At 48.2% G+C, this 25506-nt stretch overlaps 1 protein-coding gene and 1 long non-coding RNA gene across 3 annotated transcripts in view; one reads left to right on the forward strand and one right to left on the reverse strand.

Annotated features, from left to right (window-relative positions):
* Positions 1–400, forward strand: part of LOC106697945 — a 2187-nt gene extending 1787 nt beyond the window's left edge. The window contains exon 2 of the long non-coding RNA XR_002830469.1: positions 241–400. This is a non-coding gene — a long non-coding RNA (uncharacterized LOC106697945). The remainder of the gene's footprint in view (positions 1–240) is intronic.
* Positions 401–5630: 5230 nt separating this feature from the next.
* KIF5A (kinesin family member 5A) overlaps positions 5631–25506 on the reverse strand; it is a 28431-nt gene continuing 8555 nt past the window's right edge. The window contains exons 2-29 of one of the 2 annotated variants that reach the window (XM_006093564.3): positions 22428–22515; positions 22257–22330; positions 21735–21839; positions 21409–21457; positions 20932–20987; positions 20600–20687; positions 19997–20121; positions 18495–18599; positions 18172–18320; positions 17913–18061; positions 17428–17603; positions 16351–16419; positions 15775–15981; positions 15323–15469; positions 14463–14651; positions 13968–14085; positions 13547–13611; positions 13330–13439; positions 12854–12955; positions 12282–12342; positions 11972–12043; positions 11718–11822; positions 8780–8996; positions 8440–8593; positions 8053–8135; positions 7629–7656; positions 7045–7159; positions 5857–6020 (exon numbers count right to left, since the gene is read on the reverse strand). In XM_006093564.3, the coding sequence (XP_006093626.1) occupies positions 7081–7159; positions 7629–7656; positions 8053–8135; positions 8440–8593; positions 8780–8996; positions 11718–11822; positions 11972–12043; positions 12282–12342; positions 12854–12955; positions 13330–13439; positions 13547–13611; positions 13968–14085; positions 14463–14651; positions 15323–15469; positions 15775–15981; positions 16351–16419; positions 17428–17603; positions 17913–18061; positions 18172–18320; positions 18495–18599; positions 19997–20121; positions 20600–20687; positions 20932–20987; positions 21409–21457; positions 21735–21839; positions 22257–22330; positions 22428–22515 (2970 nt within the window). In that variant the 3' untranslated portion in view covers positions 5857–6020; positions 7045–7080. Of the gene's footprint in view, positions 6021–7044; positions 7160–7628; positions 7657–8052; positions 8136–8439; positions 8594–8779; positions 8997–11717; positions 11823–11971; positions 12044–12281; positions 12343–12853; positions 12956–13329; positions 13440–13546; positions 13612–13967; positions 14086–14462; positions 14652–15322; positions 15470–15774; positions 15982–16350; positions 16420–17427; positions 17604–17912; positions 18062–18171; positions 18321–18494; positions 18600–19996; positions 20122–20599; positions 20688–20931; positions 20988–21408; positions 21458–21734; positions 21840–22256; positions 22331–22427; positions 22516–25506 lie in introns of both variants that reach the window. The other variant, XM_023758014.1, reaches the window with a different exon arrangement.

Below are 25506 nucleotides of genomic sequence, written 5' to 3' on the forward strand. Positions count from 1 at the left end.
CGGTGTAACCAGTACTTAAGAAGCCAGGGTGGCGGGTTGACTGAGTGTGGACCCATGCACCAGGGAGTCACCGGTTCCATTCCCGGTCAGAGCACTTGCCCGGGTTTCAGGCTCCATGGCAGGGGTGGGAGTGGGTGGGGGGGTGAGGGGTGCAGATGTTTCTATCTTTCCCTCTCCCTCTCTAAAAATTAAAAAGCAACAAACATATTTTTTAAAAGTCTTTTTTTTTTTAAAAAAAAGAGAGAGACTTCTGGGAAAAGGCTGAGAAGGGGTGGCCAGAGAAGTAAAGGAGCCAGGAGAGAGAGCAGGGGCACAGAAGCCAAGAGAGTGGCGTGTCAAGGACTGAGTGAAGAGCACTGTCAGATGTTGCAGAGAGGTGAAGCAAGACAAGGATGGAGAAGTTAAGTGCCAACTGTACTTGGTAACTAGTGACCTTTGGGGCAGTTTCACCAGAACAAGAGCCAGATCAAACTGGGTTGAAGAATGAGTGGGAGGAAAGGAAGTGGGGGCAGAAGCCTGGGACTATTTTTTGAAATTTGGTTGTAAGAAAACAAGTAGGGAGTCTCTTAAAGAGAACCACACAGTAAAGAGGGACTTTTAAGGGAGACCTTAGAACAGCGGTTCTCAACCTGTGGGTCGCGACCCCTTTGGCGGTCGAACGACCCTTTCACAGGGGTCGTCTAAGACCATCCTGCATATCAGATATTTACATGACGATTCATAACAGTAGCAACATTACAGTTATGAAGTAGCAACGAAAATAATTTTATGTTTGGGTCACAACATGAGGAACTGTATTTAAAGGGCCAGAAGGTTGAGAACCACTGCCTTAGAAGGAGAAGGGAAGCCCTGGCTGGTAGAGCTCAGTTGGTTGGGCATTGTCCCATGCACCAAAAGGTTGCTCCTTGAATTCCCTGTCAGGGCACATGCCTGGGTTCTGGGCTTGCTCCCCAGTAGGGGACGTGCAGGAGGCAGCTGATGGATGCTCTCACATTGATATTTCTCTCTTCTCCCATCCTCTCTCTCTAAAAATCAATAAAAATATTTTGAAATAAAAACACAAAAACAAAAGAAAAAAAAGAAGGGAAGAAATAATTGAAACAGAAGTTAACGAAGATGCAAATTTCCCAAGTCTGCATCACTTTTAGTTATCCTATTCTATATAATAAAAGCCTAATATGCTAAATGTCCAACTGTTCGTTCAACCAGTCACTATGACGTGCACTGACCACCAGGGGGCAGATGCTCTGACCGGTAGGTTAGCTTGCTGCTGGGGTCTGGCCAATCGGAACTGGGCAAGAGGGGACGGACATGCCCTGGAGCCCTCCCGTGTTCCCTCCTGGGCCAGCTAATCTCCCACTGTCCCTCCCTGGCTGGCCCCCCTCCTCCCATTGCCCCTATTGGGACTGGGCAAGACAGGCCGGACACGCCCTGGTCCCTCCCTAGTGGGGTCCCTCAGCCTGGTCTGTGCCCTCTCACAATCCAGGACCCCTCGGGGGATGTTGGAGAGCCATTCGCCCGATCCCCGCAGGCCAGGCTGAGGGACCCCACCGGTGCACGAATCTGTGCACTGAGCCTCCAGTTTTATATATTAAGCTCTGAGTGTCTCAAGAATGAAAGATCTAGAAGGAACTTGCTTTAACCTAGAGAAGGGAGATTTATCACTTGTCAGAAGGGAGAGAGAAAGGAAAGGATCTGTGCAGATATATGTAAGAAGGTGTGTGTATGAGGGGGGGATGAAAAAGTTCATGTTCAATAACCTTAATTTTCCCCTTTTTAAAAAAAATTTTTTTATTGATTTTTTAGAGAGAGGAGAGATAGAAACATCAAAGAGAAACATTAGCATAAATTGGCTGCCTTTTGCACACCCCCTACTGAGGATCTAGCCTGCAACCCGGGCATGTGCCCTGACCAGGAATCAAATCGTGACCTCCTGGTTCATGGGTGGATGCTCAACCACTGAGCCACACCGGCCAAGCTAAAATTTCCCTTTAAGGCAGACAGAGTTGTTGCTTATGAGAGGAAGGTGAGAAGGGGTCTTGAGGAGTAAGGGTTTAGACTAGTTGCCCTGCGGGTAGGAGAGGGAACTGTGTAAGGATACACGGAAGGTTAAGCAGCATGGAAGGTCCAGTTAGGTTTGCAGGCTGTTTGTTTTTAGCTGCCCCATTGTTCTGATTGTGCAATTGTCCCCATTCATCTCAGCAGCTTTGAGGCACGAGTAGAGAAGACAGGTAGGGGAATGCTCTAAAATGGGGGTAAGGAGGGTGATTGTGGTAGATGGTCATGGGACAAAGAACTGAGCTGTTTGCAAAGGCAGGATAGAGACACACTGGAAAGGAACAGAATTGATGCTGGGACTGAGGAGATGGTCTGGGGTGGAAATGAGAACAGGGTATAATTTTTTTTGTTAAAAATTACCAACAACTACCTGGCCAGTGTGGCTCAGTTGGTTGAGCATCATCCCCTAGTCCCCTATACCAGGAGGTTGTTGGTTCGATTCCTGGTCAGAGCAAATGTCCTGGTGTGGGCTCGATCCCCAGTATGGGGCTGTAGGAGGCAGCTGATCAGTGATGTTTCTCTCTCATCGATGTTTCTATCTCTTTCCCTCTCCCTCTCCCTTCCTCTCTCTGAAGTAAAACAAACAAACAAACAAACAAAAAAACCATTAAAAAATTACCAACAACCTAGAAAGATGCCCACCAATAGTGGAATGGTTGAATAAATTATAGGATAAATAGCGCCGGCCAATGGCTCAGTGGTTAGAGCACCAGCCCTAGCACCAAAGGGTCACAGGTTTGACTCCCAGACAAGGGCACATACCTGAGTTGCAGGTTCAATCCCCAGCCCTGGTCAGGGCATGTGTTGGAGGCAACCAATTGATGTGTCTGTCACATCTATGTTTTTCTCTCACTCTCTCCCCGCCTTTCACTTTCTCTAAAAACCAATGAAAAAAATATCCTCAGGTGAGGATTGACAACAACAAAAAATTATAGGGTAAATATATGAAATTATCTATACTAATAATAGAGGAATATGCAAATTGTCCGGGACACCATCACAGTAACAGTAATGACCAAACAGCAGGCTGCTTGGGGCAACAAGGCCTGCAGGGGTGTTAGTGAGGGACAACCAAACGACTGAACAGCAGGCTGCGTGGGGCGACCAGGCCAGCGGGGGGCAGTTGGGGGCGACCAGTCCGTCAGGGAGGTCAGTTGGGAGCAACCAGGCCAGCAGGGGAGGGCAGTGGGGGCGGATCAGGCTTGCAGGGAAGGCAGTTGGGGTGATTGGCGCAGGGAGCAGTTAGGCGTCAATCAGGCTGGGGGGGGGGTGCATTTAGGGGTAATCAGGCAGGCAGGCAAGTGGTTAGGAGCCAGCATTCCCAGATTGTGAGAGGGATGTCCGACTGCTGGTCAAACATCCCCCAAGGGGTCCCAGATTGGAGAGGGTGCAGGCTGGGCTGAGGGACACCGCCCCCCCCCCCCCCCGCTGTGCACAAATTTCATGCACCAGGCTATCTATCTATATCTATATCTATCTATCTATCTATCTATAAAGGTAAATCTATGTATATTGGCATGAAACAATTCCCAGGATATATTGTCAAGTGGGGGAAAAACACTCTGTGTGTAAATATATAGAGAAACATCTGGAAGGATATATACCACACTATCAAATGCCATAATATGCAAGGAAAGGAGAGACAGGGGAGGGAAAAGATTTACACCACCATACAGCCATCATTGAATTTATTTTATTTTAAAGGTATCTATGTACATCAAATAAATACACACTGGGGTTTGTGCATTTTGGTTTGTCTTCCACACTGGCATGCAACATTTGGCAGATGTGAGTGGGCAGGCCAGGGGCCCCTTGTGGTAACCCTGGCTCTCTGAAAGGGATGCAGTGAGTGTCGGGGGGAGGAGGAAGATGTAGAGTGAACCTTCTGGTGAAGGCTTTGTGTGTGTGTTGTTTCTGATTAATGTAAGTGAATTATATTTCTCTTACATCTTGCAAAAGAGAAGCCTGCTTCCTCTGTCACCTCCCTCTGCATCTGCCCTACACCTTCACATTTTCTTATGTGTTTTAAAAGAATCATTTGGTGGCAAGATTATATAAAACCCACTGGATTCTTAAATGCCCTCCCGGCAAATATTAGCACAAGTCACAGGTGCACAGGTATCTTCTTCTTCCCCAATTGGGTCTCGCGGAGAGGACGGCTCATCCACCCACCTTTTCCCTCTTTGCTATGAGTGGCAAGCTTAGGACAGGGGTTTGAACTCCATTCCTCAGAGCAGTGGTTTTCAAACTACTCTACAGAACTCCCAACGTTTCTTAGGACGTTCAAGGACTCCTCAATGAGTGAAGCATTTACTACCAAACAAAGAAAATGCAAACTGCCCAGGTCTGTATCACTTTCAGTCATTTTTTATAGTAGGGTTCTATATAAGATTTCTTATGAAAAATGTTTGAATATCACAGCTTTGGATTTATTCCACTTCCCTCTGGCATTTCTCCCCTCCCCGCTGCATTTCTCCTTAATTGCTAACAGGGAGAAAGGTCTTCTTTCCTTGAAGGAGCCCTGGGCTAACACAGCCTGTACTTACTGACTTGCACTCACAGTGAGCTTTCTTTCCTGACTTAGAAGCTAGGGGATGGTTGCCCTGCTGCTGGCGGATCCTGTTCTTCCATCCTCGATAAGACTGGATATCTGGGCATCAGACTTCCTTAATTTGGACTGGCTTGTGACCTCCATTCTCCATCCCTGCAGTTACCTGGGAAACCACCTTAGCACCATGTAGAAGGAAAAGACGTCTGAAACCAAAACAACAGTCCTATCCATTACATGGGGGTTGAGGGGCTTGGGGGAAGACACCCAGTTCCAGCCCTGGGGTTCCTCCACCTCTGGAAAATCTGCCCCTTTCTTTAAAGTGCACTTACCAGATGGGGATATTATAGAAGGAACTCTTTGTTAAAAAAAAAAAAAAGTTTGTATATTGGGGAAAAGGCAGGCTCCAGCTTGAAAGAAAGGCATCGCAAGATAGATATTTTGCCAATGAACTGGAAACCCCCAAACCAAAAGCTGGAGATGGGAAGAAATGCATCCCAATATGGGGCAGAGAAAGGAACCCAGCTCATCACCATGGCAAAAATACTTAGGAATTTCCCAGCCTGCTCACCCTCAACCCAAAGAAGCACTCATTTGACTATGCTTGCCTGTAAATATCATCGTGGACAGATGACCAACTATTTGACTATCAGGAGCGTCTGCCTCCTCAACCTTTCAAAATATTTCAAAGCACTGTAGGTTCTGGTCAGGAACTCTGGGATCCAAAATATCAAAAGGAGTTTTGAGGAGAAAGGGAAGTGATCCTTTGAGCAATCTCTGTTCTTGGTCATCCAGGAGAGAACAGGAAGAGAGAGGCAAAAGGCAGACCTCAAAGGGCAGAGGTGCATACCTGGAATCCCTCGATTCGGGTGAAGGGTGTATGAAGAAAATTCTACATATAATTTAGTAGTTCTCCCACCTTACAGCCCCCCCTCCCCCGTGCTATATGTGAAAGAGGAGGGAGGAAGAAGAGTCTATTTCTGTATCTTTTTATGATGTTAAGACATTCTTCTGCTTAAGGCTCTGTGTGTGTGTGTGTGTGTGTGTGTGTGTGTGTGTGTGTGTGAAGGGTCGCAGCCCTCTAGCTCCCGTTTTACCTTTTATCATCTCCATGACTAACACCACACAGTGTGAGAGAAAGAAGAGGCATTTGCCCTCCTCCCTATTCCCCCAAATGAGGAGGGTATACTATGTTTAGAAATTGCTAAATACATCATTAAATACTTAGAGAGTAAGACAGAAGAGAGACATAGTAGCAGCCTTTGATATATAGATACAGAGTACAAAGAGATACAGAGTAAGAGAAGACATCAAACATAGTATAGTCGAACAACAAGGGCTGGGGAGGGAGTTAGCATCAGAGACCACAGGTTTGCAGCATGCTGAGAGAAGAGGCCTCAGTCCCTCTTAGAAACTGGGGAGAAAGAGAAAGAGGTTGTGAGCAACCACCTGTGGCCCAGCCACTGAATAGGGACAGGGTGACATCTGTACAGACTTTGCTTTACAGTTCTGTCCCTTTAATACCAGCAACCGGACACTATCCTTCCAATCCCTCCTCCTCCACCCCCGATTTTCCTAACTCCTCCTTCCCCATTCCCACTTCTTTGCTTCTCATGCCTTTCTGCCTACATGTGCCTGGCCTACTGCCTTGGAAAACCCCTGGAGAGGGCTCGGTTTGGATGCAGCCCAGTAGGAGACTGGCTGTGTTCTCTCATTTCCAGTCTCCAAGGACCCAAAGTGGACCAGAAAACAGGACCCCAGTACCCAGTTCTGGGCCCTCAAGCAATCGTGGCCAGGAGCTTGGTGACACACAAGAACCTGGGGCCTGAGGTGGAGAAGGGAGCGGGGCTTGGAGGTGGGGACACAGCTGTTTTCCACCTCCACTGAGCAAGATGAGAGAGGAGTGCTAACACTCCTCTAACAAAAACTTAGACACTTGGGCTATTTCCTAGAACTCATTGGTAACATACAGATACAAGGAGAACAGGACACAGGTGCAGGAATAAATCAAACATCTCCTTTACTGGAGATGTCTTAGAAAATACCTATCCACCCAAAATTATTTTAAGGTGGAGGCAGAGGGAGGGTTGAGATGGTCTCCCAACCTCTTCTAGGTATCTACCCCAGTTCCTTGACCTGTGTGTGGCTTGAATCCACCCCCTCACTTCTTTTGACATGTGGCAGTGACCCCTAGTGGCAGAAAGGCAGGACCCTGGTTACTCCTCTGGCCAAAAGGCAAGTATACTAGTAAGGGGGAAGGGAGATGAGTGTTCGGAGGACTTGGAGCAGCACAGATGTGGCCCCTACAAGGGAAAGGCAGGAGTTGGGGACAACTGTGTAGTAAAAGTTTCGAGATTATTAAAAAAGTGGAAGAAACAAGAGGTGAGGGCAAGAAAGCAGGCAGCCTGAGGCTGGCCAGAGGAAGAGGCCTGAGCTACCTGAAAGTGCAGGTACGCAGCAGTCTGTGTGGGAGATTAGCTGGCTGCTGTCTCCTGGTGGAGAGGGAAGATCTTGGCCTGGTCCTCAGCCTCATAGCCGCATGGCAGGTCACTCCTGGAAGAAGAGACCCAGCACACTCAGCACTGTCAGCTCCGTATATGAAAGCGTTCCTGCCACCATGCTCTCACAGCATTCCTGTGAGGCAGTGCAGGGCGGGACTATTCTGGTTTTACAGGGATACAGGGAAAAGCAAGGCCAGAGAGATGGGACTGACTTGCTCAGGTCACAACGTTCCCAGAGGTAAGAGAGAAACCAGGGCATCAAGTGTCCGTGGCATTTTCCACCAACCCCCACCATCGGGATGGGGAGAAGCCCCCGATGGGATTGGAGGAGGGGGCAGTATTCTGCACCGAGGCAGGGGAGGGACTGGATCTCCTGGACAACACAGTGATGACAAGAAAGATTCTCATTTCCTCCTCCTTCCCCAGAAGGCTCCAGGGAACTTCTAACTAGGGCATGAGGGATTTTAATCATTTCTTCTGGTCCCACCCAGAGAACCCAAGAGCAGTGGGGACGGGTGTACCTGTTGTCGTTGATATCTGTGGCGTTTCCTGAAGAGATCATCATTGAGAACACAGGATTAGAAGAAGAAAAAGGAGATTGGGCATTAGAAACAGTCTCCCCAACCCTCTCTCATCCTAACTCCTTAGCGAGAAAGGTAACACTCTTTGGAGCCTAGCTGCCATCGGGGTCTGTGGCGCTATATCTACAGCTGCCCCTGCTGCATCATTATGCTGAGAAGAAGCCTCCCGGGTCCCTCCTGCAGGAGAGGAGAAGGGGAAAGGAAGGTCAGGGTGGGGACAGATACTGTAATGGGAGGAATCGACTTATAAGAATCCAAGCCCCTGAAGGGATGGGCAGTGTGCCAGCTGTAGGTACAGGGTCACTTACACTTTTCAACTTGCCCTGGGGACCCTAAAGGCTGGTGACCCGTCTTTCTCACTCACCGTTGTCCATGCTGGCCTTCTGGTAGGAAGCCAAGGTGCCTCCAGAAGACATGGCCCCATTGCTGGCACAGGAGTTTGCAAAACTGGATGGAGCAGAGCAGAGAGATGCAGCCTCTGGCACACAGCCCCCCCCCCCCCGCCCCGTCACTATGCCAAGGACACATCCACACCCTCAGGGATGGAGCCATACACCCCGCCACTCCCCCGAGAATAGAAAACAGACATGGTCGCAGGCTGGGAAGGCAGATGCCCACCTTCTAAGGATTAATGAGAAAGAATTAATGAAGCTACTTAGGAGAAGAATCACGTCTCCCCCAATAAATGACCAAACCTTATGCCTTATAGGGTCTTGGGTTGGGGTTCCAGCTTACGCCCTTGGTCACTCACTATGTATCTGAGGTGGAGCTGGGTGCAGGCTGCAGGTACAAATTCTGGTAGTTCTGGAAGAGGCTGTTGGTATAACTGATGCACTCGGGGCTGCGGGTGCCGTAGGGGTTGGTGGGTGAGGATGCTGGGTAGTGGCCAGGCCGGACGGGTTTGGCTGTAATAAAGAAAGGAAAGTTGGAGTTGAACTGTTTTGCTTATAAGATAATTTACTTTTATATTTTGGGGGGTATGGCTGGGGGTGGGCAGGTAGAGTAAAAACCAATAATGTAGTTGCTTGACACTTAGGAATTTCCCCAGATGGTAACCCCACCTTACCGATTGCCATCCACTCCCCACTCACCAATCTGGGCAGAATGGCCTCTCTTGCCCGAGCTCTTGTACCGAACGGCCTCCTTAATGCGGTCCACCTCCTGCTGGTACCGGCGCTTGTCCTTCATGGCGCCCTCCTTGGCCTCCTTCAGTGCACCCTCCAGGGCCTTAACTCTCTCAGCCGTAGCCCTAAGTCGTTTTTCCAATTTAGGAAGCTCACAACGCAAATCTGCATTGTCACGTACCAGCTGCGGGGTGAACCCAAGGGAAGAGGCAGAAAGAAAGGCAGGTGACCCAGGTGTGGGGTGCAGGTGGGGAGAGAGAATAAAGAAAAATCGAGTCAGAGGAGATGGAGACCACGTTGTTTCCCCAAAAGCCTCATTCATTTACCTAACTTGCCGTTTTAGCCAGTTCTTTCCTTCCCCCTGAGCAAACGATGGTCAGACATTATGAAACGTCACATTGTTTTCTGGGCGCAAAACGTGCCACCTCCACTGCAGCCCAGAACTCCTGTGATAGGGCCTGTTCCAGTCTCCTTCTGGCCTAGAGATGCCCCCCCCCCATATCTTCCAGCTTGTGCCAAACCAACAGCCCCAGGGCAACCATGGGGATGAGGCACCCCCTCACCAAGGATGGCTTTGTGGGCATGCACAGGGTGGGGCAGCAGGAGCACAGTAGCAGTGTGGAGGGTGGATATGGCATTGAGTGCAGGTGAGGTACAGTGCAGAGCAGGAGCAGAAGCTGGAATACAGGAGCCCCACCTCCCCTTCCACCCCCACACATACACACGATGCTCCATAGGAAGGAAAGAAAATGTTTGAGACTCACAAACATTTGTGCTCATTACCTTCACAGTCAAGGATTTCCTGAGCTGTCCCTCCCCCATTTAAATTAAGCTACAGGTAGCAACCACCTTGAAGCCAGAAAAGATGTCCTGACCTTCTTACAGGGTCTCACACATGACCAAGGGCACCATAGTTGGCCAAAGAGCCGGCCTTGGAAGAGAGCAGGGGAATCAGTGTGACTGTCAATGCTGGGAGAAAGGACAGAGGTAGAAATACTTCTGCACCCCTTTAATTTTGGACAGTTTACAGCAGGGGTCCTCAAACTACAGCCCGCGGGCCACATGCAAATACAAATATTGTATTTGTTCCCGTTTTGTTTTTTTACTTCAAAATAAGATATGTGCAGTGTGCATAGGAATTTGTTCATAGTTTTTTTTTAAACTATAGTCTGGCCCTCCAACGGTCTGAGGGACAGTGAACTGGCCCCCTGTTTAAAAAGTTTGAGGACCCCTGGTTTACAGATTACAGTGTTTTGCTGGGGCAATAACTTAGTTCAATTAGTAACGGGCTGTAGCCTTCGCCATTTAAGCTCCGATTAGTGAAGACGTTTCTACATCTCATTTTCCTTTTTAGCCTTGTGTCCGCTGAGGTAGGAAATTTTGAGGAGTCCTCTCTCCTATGAGTGAGTAGCTTTTGGGATTTGGAGCAGAGGCACGAGCTTCACTGGGGAGGGGGTGGGGGAGGGGACAGCCTGTGGTTTCCTGACGTAGCCACAGCATGGATGAGCAGGGAGGACATGATGCTGAGTGACATAAGCCAGTCTCCAAAGGACAGATACTGTGTGACTCCACGTCTACGAGTGGTCAAACCATAGAGACAGGAAGGAGAGTGGCAGGTGCCAGGGGCTGGGGGAGCAGGGAAGGAGGAGTTATTGTTAGTGGACACAGAGTTTCAGTTCTACACGATGAAAAGAGTTCTGGAGAAAAAATGATTAAAGTGGTAAATTTTGTTATGTGTATTTTACAGTAAAAATATTTGGTGGGAAAAGCAATATAATGTGCATCTTGATGGAGAAGGAAAATGAACACGCAGAAATTAAAAAGAATGGCAGAACTGATAACATATTTCTTCCCTGTCTTTCAACTTTCCTATAATATTATATATTTTTTTAATAAGCAAAGGGAAAGAGATGGTAGTAAAGTCCTCTGCAAGCTCAAATAAAACAAACCCTGCAGACTACCACTGGGCCACAGTTCTGTGGTTTTTGTCTTTTTTTTTTTAAATGTACTGAGTGTCTACTATATGTGCTGGACAGTGTACTGGGAGGAAAAGAAGTTTAAGGTCCAGTTTAGTGAGAATATGAGCTTAAATGGAATTTTAAAGTGGATTTGAAAGGAAGGGAATAAAGTAGAGGTAAGGGTTTATTTTATGAATCAGTTAAGAGAGCCAACTGACTGTTGCACCTGTCTTCAAGGCTCGGCTATTTGGCTCTGTCTGCACCAAACATTTCCTGTCCTGACTCCTTTGGACTGCCCACCTACCTCCCCACCCCATACCTTTGACACCCAGTCATCCACCTAAGGAACCGCAGCAGCAAGGAGGGCGACAGAGAGGCAGTGACTCAATACACAGGGCCGACCGGGGCTGGATGGGCCGTCTAGAGCAGCGGTCGCCAACCGGTGGTCCGCGACTCACTGGTGGTCCGTGAGGTCCGAAAGGTTGGCGACCGCTGATCTAGAGGACATCATTGAATTTCCCTGCATGCCTGCCCCAGGCCTGGGCCGATGGAGTTCTCTCCGTCTCTCCCTGTGAGAAAGCCCAACTTCCCCGGCGGCTTCGTGTCTCGCTGCTTTCTATCTCTGGCTAAAATCTGACCAGCATCCCTTGTGTATAGTTACAGCCCATGCCTCCGAAACCTCTATCCATTTCAACCTTTCACTCCAGCAACATAGGCCTGGGGATTCCACTGGAGCAAAGGCAGGTTGGGAGCTTTGAGAAGGGAAAACAGGCATGGAACAAAGAAAAAGGTGAAAGTGGAACCAAATCTGGTATAAAGAAGGCATTAGTGGGAAAGGTAAGGAAAACATGCCAGTAGATTTTCCTAAATCCAAGGGGCCTCCGAGGATTTGGTATCCCAGGCACCTGGCCTCAGGAGTTCTCTTCACTCCTCCCACCCACTCTTACCTGTTTGTGAACCTTTGTAAGCTGTTCCAGGTTGTTCTCAAGAAAGGAAATCTTCTGCTTTTGGGAGTGAATCCCCCCACTGTCCTCGGGCTCCATCTCTGCACTCTGGTTAAAGACAGAGGGGAAGACTGAAGCCAAACAGGTCCCACCCAGACCAGGCCAAGCCGGCCCACAGGAGACCAAAGGGCCGGAGGACCCGAGAACAGGCGGAGAAGATGGGGGCTAGGAAGAGCCCGAGCGAGGAGGGCACTCACTTTCTTGACTCGAGTCGTGACGTCTTGAACGAACAGCTTGCGAAGGTTGTGGAGGGTCTGGAGTTCCCGGGCCTGGAAAGAATGATGAAAGACTGGGGTAGCCAAATACCAGGCCAACCTTTTACTCTGAAATTACTGGGCCCTTCAGTCTATCCAGTCAGGTGAGTCACTCATCCTTTAGGAAAAGAGGGTCCTAATTATGCCACAGACTGACTTTGCAGCGGGCAGGAGGAATGGGGATAGGAAGAATCGGGGGAAGAGACGAAGCCCCCTCCACCCCGCTAACTCAGCACAGACGGGAACCACTCACAACGGTCTCCTCCAGGCCCTTGAGGTCCTGCTTGGACTGCTCATGTCGCTCGTACAGAAATCTGGGGGAGGAGGGAAACAGAAGATTCTCTCAGGATTCTCCTCCCGCCTCCATTCCTTTTATATTTTTTTATTACCTATTATACAAGTTACCCATGTTCACTGTGCAGAAATTAGAAAAGGTGGAAAAAAGAAAAGATAAGACGAGTTTCATAAAAAGCTCATGATTCTACTACTTACAGATCAAACCACCATTAACATGCTGGTGTCCTTCTTGCCAGACTCATTTTTCTATTCATGTACATCCCATAAATATTTTACGGGACCATTAACATACTGTTTTGTAACCTGCTTTTTACACTTAACAGAACATCACAAACATCTTTCCCTGTGAGCTAATATTCAATAGAGGTCCCTTCTGAAAGTCTCCTTTTTTCCCCTTCCCTACCCCATCAAATTATTCTTTGGAGGCATTTGCTTCCTGCGGTCACCGTATTCACATCTACCCTGCACCCTGCCTCTGCTGAGTCATCAGCCTCTGTGGCTGCTGGGCTGCAGGCGCCCTGCACTCACGTCAGCTCCTGGAGTTTGGTGCTCTTCTCCTGTTCTTCGTTCTTCAGCTTCTCGTAGTCGGCCTGAAGCTTCTCCAGCTCTAACTGGAGCTTCTGGTTCAGGCTGTGGAGGGCAAGAGGTACAGCGACAACCAAAGGATGTGAATAACGGAGAAAGGGAAGACCAGCTCCTCAAGCATTTTCCCTCTTGAACGAGTGAGTCCAGTTAGATTTGATGCATCTCCCTTCAAATATAGGCAGGCTCAGGCCACTGTTTCCATGACAGAGGAAGGAACCCTGAGCTATTTAGTCAGAAGAGCCTCAAGGATTGGGACGAGGCCTTACTCCTGTACCTCCTAGAGTTGGGCTGCGAAGTCGTGTCATTGTTGGGGGAGTGACACATGGAAGTTAAAGAACAGGATCTGAGGGAGCATTTGAGTGGGCACAGCTGGGCAAGAGGACCAGGTAGAGACCAGAGCCGCCCTCGGGAACTCTTACTCTTTGAGCTCATCAATGGTCTTCTGCTTCTCGTTGATCTCGTCCCGGAGCCGGGCCAGCTGCCGGTAATGGGCCTCCCGGTGACTCTCCATTTGCAGCTCCAGGGCCTTCTACAAACAACACCACCCCAAGCTCAAAGCCAGGTTCCCCAACACCAGCTCAGTGAGGGCCAGCACAGCCCTGCCAGGCCTGCCATCCCCACACCTTCCCTACTCACCTTCACTTCGTCTGTATCCTGTGTGTCGGGCTCCTTGTCCTTCAAGGCCACTTCATGCACAGTTTCTAAAAGAGGGAAAGACGGCTCACACCGCACCTACCTCCACCAGGACGAACTTCACATTGTGACCAGACCTCAAGGCAGGGCAGGGCACATCTACCCCGAATGGGCCCACAGGGATGTTCTTCTGGGTTAGGACAGCCCAGTTGGACATAGCAGGGACAGAGACAATGGAGTGCTTATGGTTCGTGTACAATAAGCTACATGCAAAAACTTGCTAAGTAGCATGTGAGTTGGTCTCATGCTTTGGGGGAGTGTGCAGTTGGGTGGTTTCTTTCGATGTTTGTCACTTTCAACTCCCTGCCCCCTCTGGGATCTCATATCCCAGGATGGATGGGTTGGAGGTTTAAGAAGGCCTCACCTTGGGCCTGGAGCTTGGCCAGCTCATCACTCAGGGAGTCATAGGACTCTTCCAGGTGCCGCTTCTTTAGCTCCACGCTCTGCATGTATTCCGTAAGCGAGCGGATCTTGGCCTCGTGCTGGTGGGGGAAGGGTTGGCGAGAGGAAGAGGGTGGATGGAGCAAAGGTCACCACTCTGGGCAGCACAGACCTCTGTAAACTCCAGCTCTCTTCCCAGGCCCTCTGCTCCTGCTATGCCTTCCATGAGGATGCAAAGTCAGGGTCCATGCTTCTAGAGATCCCTTCTTTAGACCCCATCAGCTTAGAGGCCAGTATCCCTGCTGCACCGTCACTTCTCGGGCCCAGACCCTCCCCTGCTACCCCAGCTCTTCTGTCCTGACTTCAGTTGGCCCTAAGCACCTGACATAAAGGTAGGTGCTAGGAGTTTTATCTCATAACCACAGAGTCACGCTCTTTCTCCCACGGCACCCAAAGGCTCTCAGCCTCTGCCACTCACCTGGGAGATGAGGAGCTGGCAGGATGAGAGCTCCCGCCCAGTCACCTCCATCTTGCGATGGCATTCGACCTGGAGGTTCTCCAGCTGCCGGCACCGCTTGACCACAGACTTGACCTCCGATTTGATTTTGCTGATGTAGAGTCGGGCCACGGTGAACTCCTCCTCAATGGCCCCACTGATCTCCACCGGCTGCAGGGGGCAAGGGAGGGAAGAGGTGCTCTGCTGCGGGAAACCTTTTATCCATTCCCTTCCACTTTGCTTCTCCCCGCACACACACATGCACAGGGACTCGGGTGGGACAACTTTTAGCAGCTCTCTATCACCTGGCATGTCACACTAAACCCCTCTCCCTGCATTCAAAGATCCAATCCCAACAGTCACCCGCTCCCATCTTATAAAGCAACATGATTTTCTTTTTCAGTCAAACAGTTCTGCTTGATCACCCACATGGGTCATTGTCCTTGCCACAGATTTGCATGTATCATTTCTCACTCTGGGCCCCCATCTCTAACTCCTGCTATAACCACATCGCCATTGCTTCTTCTTCCTTTTCTTTTTTTTTAGAGAGAGACTTCTAATAAGAGTTTATTTGAGCCAAACTGACCACATATGCCAGGAAACGGGTCTCATATGCTGTTCCATTGCTTCTTTACTTAGCACCCTTTAGAAGGTATATTTTCAGCTGAGTCTATGCAAGCCTCTACTTGTTTTCCTGGGTCTAGTTTGAGGGCGTGTTTCCTGGCTCTGTGGCCCGCCTCTCTCAGTGTCCCTGACAGCCCGGATTCTCCCGTCTTGCATCTCCCACCAACGCCCAGAACAGAAAAGACCTGAACAAAACGGCCGCCTCTTTCTCCACTCACCAGCTTAATCTCCCCGTTGCCCACGATGACACTGAACTCACTCAGGTCCTTCATCAGCCCATTCAGCACCTCAGCAATTCGTTTCCGCTGGTGTCCACTGACTTCCTGCAGCCGCTGCAACTCGGACTCCAGGGACAGCATGGTGGCCTGGGGACAGCCCCTCCGTCATCCCATCGCCATCTTCCTGTTCCCTCCCCAGCCCGGGCAGAGGCCTCTCCCTTCATGCGTGACCCTGATGGCCTCTGTGTAGAGAACACGGACCCTGCAGAAGGGCCTGGAGGAGAGAGGGGTCGGGAGGACAAAGCCCAGGGAGCGGCTGTGGGAGGGTCTCACACACTGAACCTCAGTGCAAAGTGCAAACACCGTGCAGCCCCGGAGGGAAGCAATAGTCCCTTTGGAGGCAGAGGATGTCCTGAGGCCAGGGAGCTCCTGGGCCCCAGTCGGCCACTCACCACCTTCTGAGACAGCTCATCCACCAGAAGCTGGTTCTGCTGGCTCTTTTCCTCCACCTCCTGGGACTTCTGGTCGTAGTTGACAGCCAGCTCCTCCAGGGCCTGCAGCACTTCCTTCACCTCATCCTTCGCAGCGTCATTCTCTGACTGCAGGTGGCTCAGCTCCCGCTGCACCTTCTCATTGTCTCCTCGAGTGGACACCAGCAGCTTCGAGGGAGAGGGAGGCATGTGAGGGAGCCTGCTGCCAGTGGCCGCTTCTGTGACCCCTGCTCTAGGGAAGCTGAGCCCCCCGCCCAGGCACAGCTCTAGGAGAGGCAAGGGCCAAAGTAAGAGTCCAGAGGAAGTGGGCTCTAGGCTTCTTAGGAATAGGGCAACAGAATGAAGAAGCACCGAGATGCCATAATTTGAGCTTTAAGCCAAGCCCCAATTAGGTCCCCAGACCTCCATAGTTTTGGGGGTGACTAAACCCTAGCAGAATGCCCCTTCTCCCATCATATTGTAAGAAGGTCCTTTCTATGCCTTCCAGGGATGAACACAACCCCCCTCTCCTCTCACGTATTCCCTCCTCCCCATTACCTCTTCCTGGTCCAGCATCTGCTGCTTGAGCTTCTCGATCAGCTGGCTCTGCTGGTTGATCTCATCGTCCTGTTGGAGCAAGGGGGACAGATGGAGTAAAGGGATGGACCTCTGGGGTTGAGGGAGAGACAGGATCCGAATACAATCCAGATTGTTTAGGTTTTGAGTTTGAAAAACACACAAAACACCATATCATACAAAGACGTCTGAATTCCCTCAGTTTCGTTCCTCAACTCCTGCCCTCACTTTAAATTCCTTTCTTCCTGGGAGTTGGTATAATCTTGACAGTACATAGCAAAAGCCTTAAAATATTCCTATCTTTTAACCTAGAAATCCCCCTTTATCACTACATTCTATCCAAATCATTCAAAAGCGAAGTCTAATGCAAAGTTAATCATTATAATAGCAAAAACAAACAATACCAAAGAAAAGTAGAAGCCCTGTAATAAGTGAATGGTTAAATACATTCTAATACACAGACCGTTAGGCAGCCATTTTAAAATACTTTTATGAACAACTGTTAACAAAGTAGGAAATTGCTCATGATGGAATACTGAATGAAAAAATCGAATGCAGTTACATACACAGCATATCTCAATTACATGGTATATGCACAGAAAAAGGCAAAATATTAATAGCGTTATTTCTGAATGGTGGGATGGTGGGTGATTTTACTTTCCTTCTATGTATTTGTGTTTATCTCCCACATTTTCAATAATGAGCATTTACCCCTCTTAAAATCATATAGAGCAGTATAAGCTAATTTTTTTTTGTTAATCCTCACCCAAGCATATTTTTCCATTGATTTTTTAGAGAGAGTGGAAGGGAGAGGGAGAGACAGAGAGAAACATCAATGTGAGAGAGAGACATCAATTAGTTGCCTTCTGCACACATCCTGACCAGGGCTGGAGGAACCAGCAACCAAGGTACATGCCCTTGACTGGAATCACACCCGGGACCCTGCAGTCCATGGGCCGACGCTCTATCCACCTAGCCAAACCACTAGGACATAATTTGTTAATCCCTCACTTCTCCTTCCACTGGGTTCATCTCTGTGCCCTGCCCGATTGTCCTCACCTTGTCATCCAGCTGCTTGTAGAGGCGGCGGATCTCCTCCTCGTATTTCTGCCGCTCCTCAGGCGCGATGCGCACCACGATGGAGGAGTTGTCGTTCACAGGGGTCTCCTCACAGATCTCTGCTCCCAGGACTGCATCCTCACCAGCCAGACGCTCTGTCTCAGGCACATTCTCTCCTGGCAAAGGAGCAGAACAAAGTGAGGGGTGGGAGAAGGGGAAGCTGCATCCACCAGTCCTTCCTCCCTCACTGCTCAGCCCCAAGACCTGCAGGCCTCCACCGCTCCTGCTAAGTGGACCTTTTCGGGGGTCGGGGGACATGGTAGTCAGGCTCTCTCCCTTTCCCTGATGACCGCCCCACTGCACCTCTCCATGAACACAGCCCTCCTTGGAGACTGGCCTGCCCTGAAGCACCACCCCAGACAGGGCTCTCTGGCTCCCTAAGCCCCTCCTCCTCCCACCACCTCTCCTGCCCACAGAACTCTAACCATTGCGCCAACGGCTCAGCTCAGCCTCCAGTTTTGCAATCGTCTCCTTCTGAGCCTTTGTCTTCTCCTTCTCCTTCTCATATTTCTTCTTCCACTGCTCAGCAGTCAACTCCAGATTCACTGAGGCTGTGTTCTTAATGGTCTTTGCCCTGGGTGAGGAGAGGGGGTCAAGGTAAGGAGAGCTCCCTTACGGCTTGCCTGATGCTGGAGAGCGAGAGCGGCAGGGGCTGGGCAGGGGGCTGGGGACCCTGCCACTGACCGCTGCCCAAACATCAGGGTGGACTTGGTCTCCGCATCGTTGTAGCTGGACGGTGAGCAGCAGATGAACATAGTTGTCCGGCAGTTTCCTCCCAGAGAGTCCTGGAGAATCCGTGTCATTTTGCTGTCGCGGTATGGAACGTAGCTTTTCTGGGGGAGGAGGGAGACGTGAATGAGAAAAATAAATTTAACAGGGGAATCAGAAAGCAGAGTGGTGGGCCAGGGATCGGGCTATCCATGAATAGGGGCATGGTTAAGGGCAGCATTAGGGGAAGGTGGGAGATGAGGGGGAGCGTGAGGGTGAGGAGACCTGAGGACACTCACAGTGCCCTCGGCCAGAGCAGAGATCACGTTCCCCAGAGCTGACAGGGACTTGTTGATATTCTTTGCCTCGTCCAGCACGGCTCCCTCTGCTCCAGTCTTGCTGACCTATCAGGGCATTAAGGGACAGGTGGGTCATGAGCCACTGCAAAGGGAGAGGGCTCTCGCCACCTCCTTTCCATATAGGGGGGCTCAGCCCAAAGAGGGGAGAGGACATGGAAAAAGGACAGAGAACAGAGAAGGCCCTTCTTCTATTCCTCTAAATTCTTTTGCCAAAGACCACCCCCTCCCACCTACATATTATACATATTATATGATCCCACTATGTGAAATGTCCCGAAAAGGCAAACCCATCAAGAAGAAAGTAGGTTATCCCTATGAAGAATTGAGGGTGATTGGCATAGTCAAGAAATGTATGCCCACCTCATCTTAATTTTCCCTATATGCTAAACAGATTTTAGATTGTCTGCCGCTCTGTACACCCCAAAGTCTAGGAGCATTAGGATGTGTCAGTCATAAAACCTGAGACATCAGATCTGAATACCAGCACCTATTAATTTTGGCATTTTCAGGTAAGAATGTACATTTGCTGGATATTGGTAACTCTTGAAAAAAGTCTTCAAGTTCTAGTTTTTTGTAGGGGGCATTCCTTAACATCTCGTGCAGACTACTGAAACTTAGTCTGAAGCACGACTGGGCTAACGTTGGTTTTAGGACCATGTCCCTGACCACATGGAACTCAGCTCTAAGCCCATTAAGAAAGTTACACACTTTATTCCAAACAAATATTGGTTTGTCTGGTATCTTTAGAGCCTTACTCAGTTGAGATTCTCAGTTAAACATTAAGTCTCATTAAGTCTGTTGTAACTTTGATAAGTATTTCCACTTCTGTTATTTATTAGTGGTATATTTGTGTGTGTGTGTGTGTGTGTGTGAAGTGTCAAATCTTGTGACCATTTAAAAAAATAAAATACCATTGTAATTTAAAGTGGAAAAAGAAAAGAGGAGAAGAAAGTAGATTAGTAGTTGCCAGGGGATCGGGGAGGGGATTGTTAATGGGTGATGAAAATGTTCTGGCCCTAGCTGGTTTGGCTCAGTGGATAGAGCGTTGGCCTGCAGACTGAAGGGTCCCAGGTTTGATTCCGGTCAAGGGCACATGCCTGGGTTGCAGGCTCGATCCCCAGTAGGGGGCATGCAGGAGGCAGCCAATCAATGATTCTCCCTCATCATTGATGTTTCTGTCTCTCTCTCCCTCTCCCTTCTTCTCTAAAATCAATAAAAAATGTATTTTTTTTTTTAAAAAGAGAAAATGTTCTGGAATGAGGGGTGATGGTTGCACAATCTTGCAAACATCCTAAAAACCACTCAATTACACACTTTTAAATGGTGAACTTTATGGACTATGAATTATGTCTTAATTTTTTAAAGTTAGTTTGATTTTAAGAAAAGGACACCTCCCCGCAAGGCTTCCTTCCCTCCCCACCTGACCCCCACAAGACCCTAACCTTCTCACTGCCAGCCAGGTCCACCAGGTACAGCTTCCCACTGAGCTTCTGCTCCGTCTCCATGTTCTCCTGCTTGATGTTGATAAGGAAGATGCTGTGGCTGCGAGAGCTGTGCTCATTCATGTCTGCAGGAGGAAGGGAGAAACAGTCCTGGTACCAACCCCTGTGGACTGAAGCCCTCGGCCAGGCTTCGCCTGACCACTACCCGTACCAACCAAGAGAGAGGGTCCCACCACCACATTTCCCAGGCAGCAGGGTCGCACAAAAAGGTCCCTCTTTGCCCGGCCGGTGTGGCTCAGTGGTTGAGCGTCGACCTATGAACCAGGAGGTCATGGTTCGATTCCTGGTCAGGGGACATGCTCGATCCCCAGTGTGGGGTGTGCAGAAGGCAGCCAATTGATGATTCTCTCCCATCACTGATGTTTCTATCTCTCTCTCCCTCCCCCTTCTCTGAAGTCAATTAAATATATATATATATTTTATAAAGGGTCCCTTTTTCTCTGGAGGACACTTTTCCCTTGCTCTCTCACAAGTCCCTCAATCCCCACAGGCACAGAGGGGAGGCAGACCCCAGAGTCAAAAGCCCCTTATATCCCGACTCACTGGTGACAGCCACATGACGATTCGATTTCCCCTCATCAATCACATCTAAGATCTCCTCTGGGCTGGACACAAAGCGTTCAGTACAACCCTGCAGGGGGCAAATGGATAATAACCCATAAACTTTGATCTGCAGGTTAAATTACCTGCACTTTGACAAAAGGACCTTTCTAGATAATGTCCTTTCCGAGCCCCAGACCCTCCCTGGGTCCTTGGCACATTTCAGCCCTCCAGGAGACCCACCCTCCAACTTCTGGGTCACTGGTCTATCCTCCTTCCATATCCACCCCCACTTGGGATACTCTGGCCCCACTGGTACCCCATCCCCCTCTCACCTTGACAAACGGCACCCGGTTCTTGTCCTCATGCACAGACAGATTTGTCTTAGTCACTGAATCAAGACAATACAGGTGAGCAAGGCCAGCACTTCCACCCCCCCCCCCCCCCCCCCGAGGCGGGAGTCCACTCAGATGGTGGTTTCTTCTATGTGCAAAAGGGAAGAAGACTCCCCGTGAAACCTAAACTCCCTGCACAAACTGAAGACTCGGCTTCTCCTCCTCCAGGATTCCAGCCCCAGGGGTCCAGCTCGTCTCAGACTATTATGCAGGCCTGGGCATCCGAGCTCATCCTTGGACCCTTTTCGTTTTTGGAAATCTTGGTGAGGGGAGTCAAGGGACACAGGTATGGATGTGCGTGCCTTGTGTGCCCTCTGCATCTTGGCAAACAGTGCCTAACCCCAAGAGCAGTGTGATCTTTCCTTCCCTTGCCCTTCTCACACCCCCGGCCTTCTACTGGGGTTAAACACCACTCACCATCCAGAAGGTCACGAATTTTGTCCAGGTAAATCTCAAAGTAAGAAACCTGGTTAGGGAGAAAGGAGGAGTATGAAGTGAAGAGGGCCTCTCTTAAGTATGAAGTGTCAGAGCGCAGGTAGTTTTAATTTGCAGGTCATTTAAATGTGACCAGCTGCAACAATAGTAGTGGGAAGAAAAGAGCAGAAGAAAGTATCTTAGGGGAGAGGAACTGAGGGAACCAGAAGAGAGAGTAAGTTGGGGTGCCCAGGATCTCAGTGAGCTCATACTAGATCTTCCCCTGCCGGTCCCCATCTGAAGATGCCCAGAGGTCATGCCCTGATCACCTTGATGTGGAACTCAAGGTTCTCGTCCATGGAGTAGATGTGGTTGAAGATATCGCGGGCAATTCGAGGAATGATTCCCATCAGCTGGGGGTCGTGCAGCTTTCCCTGGGGAGTAAGGGTACGCTAGAATAAGGCTGGAGCTCAGGAAGAATGAGACGACTCAGAGGTATGCAGGTGAACACGAAGGTAATAGTCGATAGGAACTATCCTAAGTGAGGAGATGGTCACTGCCTGTCTACCTTTTTGTGGAAGGGACAGAACTGAACAGCCCTTTGAACTTTCATTGTTGCTGCTTTTCTAGATCAAAAAAAGAAAACTGGAGTAGTGGGAAGGAGGGTAAGCTGCAGCAGGCTGAAGGGATTGCGTTAAACATGCACTAGATCACTGCTCCCCAGTTCATCCTCTGGACTTAGCTACCCTGGACCAGGCAACCCTTGAGTGCTAGCCCTTCCCGCACTGAGATTTCTTTGTCTCCTATTAGCACCCCCAGTTTCTCACCCTCCATGGGAATCAGACCCTCACCTCCATAGTATGTGTTTTCCCTGAGGATGTCTGTCCATAAGCAAATATGGTGCCATTGTAGCCAGCAAGGACATCTGGAAAAGACGGCAGAGAAAGAGGACCGACTGGTGGAGAGAAGTGGGATAGGGAATGGGGAGCCTAAACAAATACATTCAGAAATACATCCATTACCTTTGACAATCTGCATGGCACATGCATGATAAACTTGCTCCTGAGTCGTGTTTGGGGGGAACACGCGGTCGAAGACATAGGGCTTCCCCTGGAGCGGAAATAAAAGATGGCAGACTTGAGCAGGCAGTGTGCGAGGGAGAGGAAATGCTGAGACCTCACCCACCAGCCCGAGGAGGCACTCGTTCTTCAACCATCCATATGCATGGACCACCATGGCGATGAGGGAAACGAGAGGAAAACAAAATTTAGTATCGACGCCAAGAGTTGTGCCCATGTGGTAGAGGGTGCCATGGGGAATGTCACTCTGTGAGATTGTGTGAGGGGCCCTCAGTCTGGGTGTCATGATGTAGCGCCCCACTACTTTGGACCCCCTGCCCTGGGAAACCAAATGGGAAAAGACAACAGGGCATAGGCTATGAAGAGTGCCGACAATTCATTAACATTAAAAATCTACCCAAATTAAAAAATATCTTCCTCAATAGATCCATATGTCCTGATATGCAAAGACTTTAAAAAAGTGTTAAGTGAAAGATACAAAGTATATATGGAGAGAGAGAAAGAGAGGGAGAGAGAGAGAGAGAGAGAGAGAGAGAGAGAGAAAGAGAGAGAGAGTTCCCTATTGAAATATACATATATTGAGCTGCTAACATGTTATGGAAACTTTAACCCAGCTCCCTTAGGATTATATGAAATCATAAATATGGGTCTACCTTTAAGGAATTAGCTTTAAGTAAGGAGAAATTATGAAGCAAGTCACTCAGACCTACAGGTACTTTGCTTAATTCAGGTAACATGTTATAAATCATGGTGCTGATAAGAATGCTAAAGGTACAAAATATCGCCCTAGCCCAGCCGTGGGCAAACTACGGCCCGCGGGCCAAATCCGGCCCGTTTGAAATGAATAAAACTAAAAAAAAAAAAGACCGTACCCTTTTATGTAATGATGTTTACTTTGAATTTATATTAGTTCACACAAACACTCCATCCATGCTTTTGTTCCGGCCCTCCGGTCCAGTTTAAGAACCCATTGTGGCCCTCGAGTCAAAAAGTTTGCCCACCCCTGCCCTAGCCAGTTTGGCTTACAGTGGATAGAGTGTTGGCCCGCAGACTGAAGGGTCCCGGGTTCAATTCTGATCAAGACACATACCTTGGTTGCAGGTTCCCTGGCCCCAGTCGGGGTGCATGCAGGAGGCAACCAATCGATGTATCTCTCTCACATTGATGTTTCTCTCTGTCTCTCCCTCTCCCTTCCACTCTCTAAACATCAATGGAAAAATATCCTTGGGTTGGGATTAACCAAAAAAAAAAAAAAAAAAGATACAAAATATAAGGAGACAAACAAATAATATATTTGATAGCTAATAATTTTAAAGGGAAAATTTCTGGTAACATTAATGAGAATGAGACTATGTTTGTTCTCCATCATGTGACAATTTTCTCAGTCATGCCCAGCTGGTGTAACTCAGTGGTTGATGTCAGGAGGTCACGGTTCGATTCCTAGTCAGGGCACATGCCTGGATTATGGGACATGCAGAAGGCAGCCAATCAAGGATTCTTTCTCATCATTGATTTTCTATCTCTCTCTTCCTCTCTCTTCCTCTCTGAAATCAATAAAAATATATTTAATTTTTTTTCTCAGTCTTGTTTTCCTGCCATGCAGTATAAAGCGACTATGACCTAATTGTCAAATTGTTTTACTATAGAGCCCATCTTCACTTAACTGAATTATAAACCTCTAGGTCTATGGACACCAGAGTTTGGGGGACATGTTTTAATAAAACTTTGCTAGAGCTGGAATGTGCATCAATATACATAGAATTTTTTTTCTAGAAGGAATTACACAAAAGTATGACCAGTGTTCTTTGGGGAGAGAAAAATGAAAGAGAGAAGGCTTTCATTTTTCATTTTTTATCCTGGATTGCTGACATCTTTAAACCATGTTTAATATTATATATTTTTTATGAATGTCAAAGAGGGTGAAACAATAGTGCATTATTTGGTTTCCTTCTTATTTCTTCTGTACACAAAAGAAAACTAATAAACATTATTTTTAATATTAAAAATATTTATTTTTCATAATAAAAAATAAAAACAAAAAATATTTTAAAGATTTGAAAAATATGGCTTATAATAAAAATCTACCTGAAATATTTATCTGGTCTCTCTGTGGTGAAAGCCTATGAAGCCCCAAAACAGAATCCACCAAGAGGAAGGAGTTGGGACGGCGCTCTCTACAATAAGGGAAAACTGTAAGCCAATAGAGCCTTTCTGGAGGACAAGTCTATTAAATATTTAAATGTCCATCCTGTGTGTACTCTGTATCAACAATTGCACTGCTAGGAATTCATTTTACAACACTTGCTTAAGCACTGAAAGATCTTCATTGAAGAGATGTGTATTAAAGAAAAACTAGAAACAATTTAAACATCCATCAAAATGTTGGTTATGAGACCTCTATATTCTACCCCCATTAAAATAAGCCAGATTGGAAAAAATAATAGTAAGCCAGGTTGGTTCACATATATTATATATCAAAGATCGGTTAAGTGAAAAAATAAAAACAATGTATATAATGTGATTACATTTTTCAGAAGGAGTATGGATAGAATGACCTCAGGAAAAAGATATGGAAGACTATATACAGAACTGTTAGTGGTGGTTATACTGGAGAACAGAATGACAGGAGCATATGCTTAACTACATTTTTTCTGTGGTATCTAAATGTTTTACAATGACAACATATCGCTTTTATTTTACTTTATTCTTTTTTTATTATTGATTTTAGAGAGAGGAAGAGAGAGAGAAACATTGATGGGTTGCCTCCTACACACGCCCTGACTGGGGATTGAACCTGCAACCTGGCTATGTGCCGACGGGGAATCAAACCGGCCACCTTTTGGTGTATGGGACAATTCTCCAACTGTCACACTGGCCAGAGTCAACATATTGCTTTTAAATTTAAAAAATAAAATATAGATGATGTTATAAAATATGTAATGATATGGCAAGGTATGATAAGCAAAAAAAATGTGGTTTTTAAAATAGTATTAGTGTAAAAAAAAGTATGTAAAGGATGATT

Source organism: Myotis lucifugus, unplaced genomic scaffold, assembly GCF_000147115.1.
Source record: "Myotis lucifugus unplaced genomic scaffold, Myoluc2.0 scaffold_119, whole genome shotgun sequence".
NCBI classification, from domain to species: Eukaryota; Metazoa; Chordata; class Mammalia; order Chiroptera; family Vespertilionidae; genus Myotis; species Myotis lucifugus.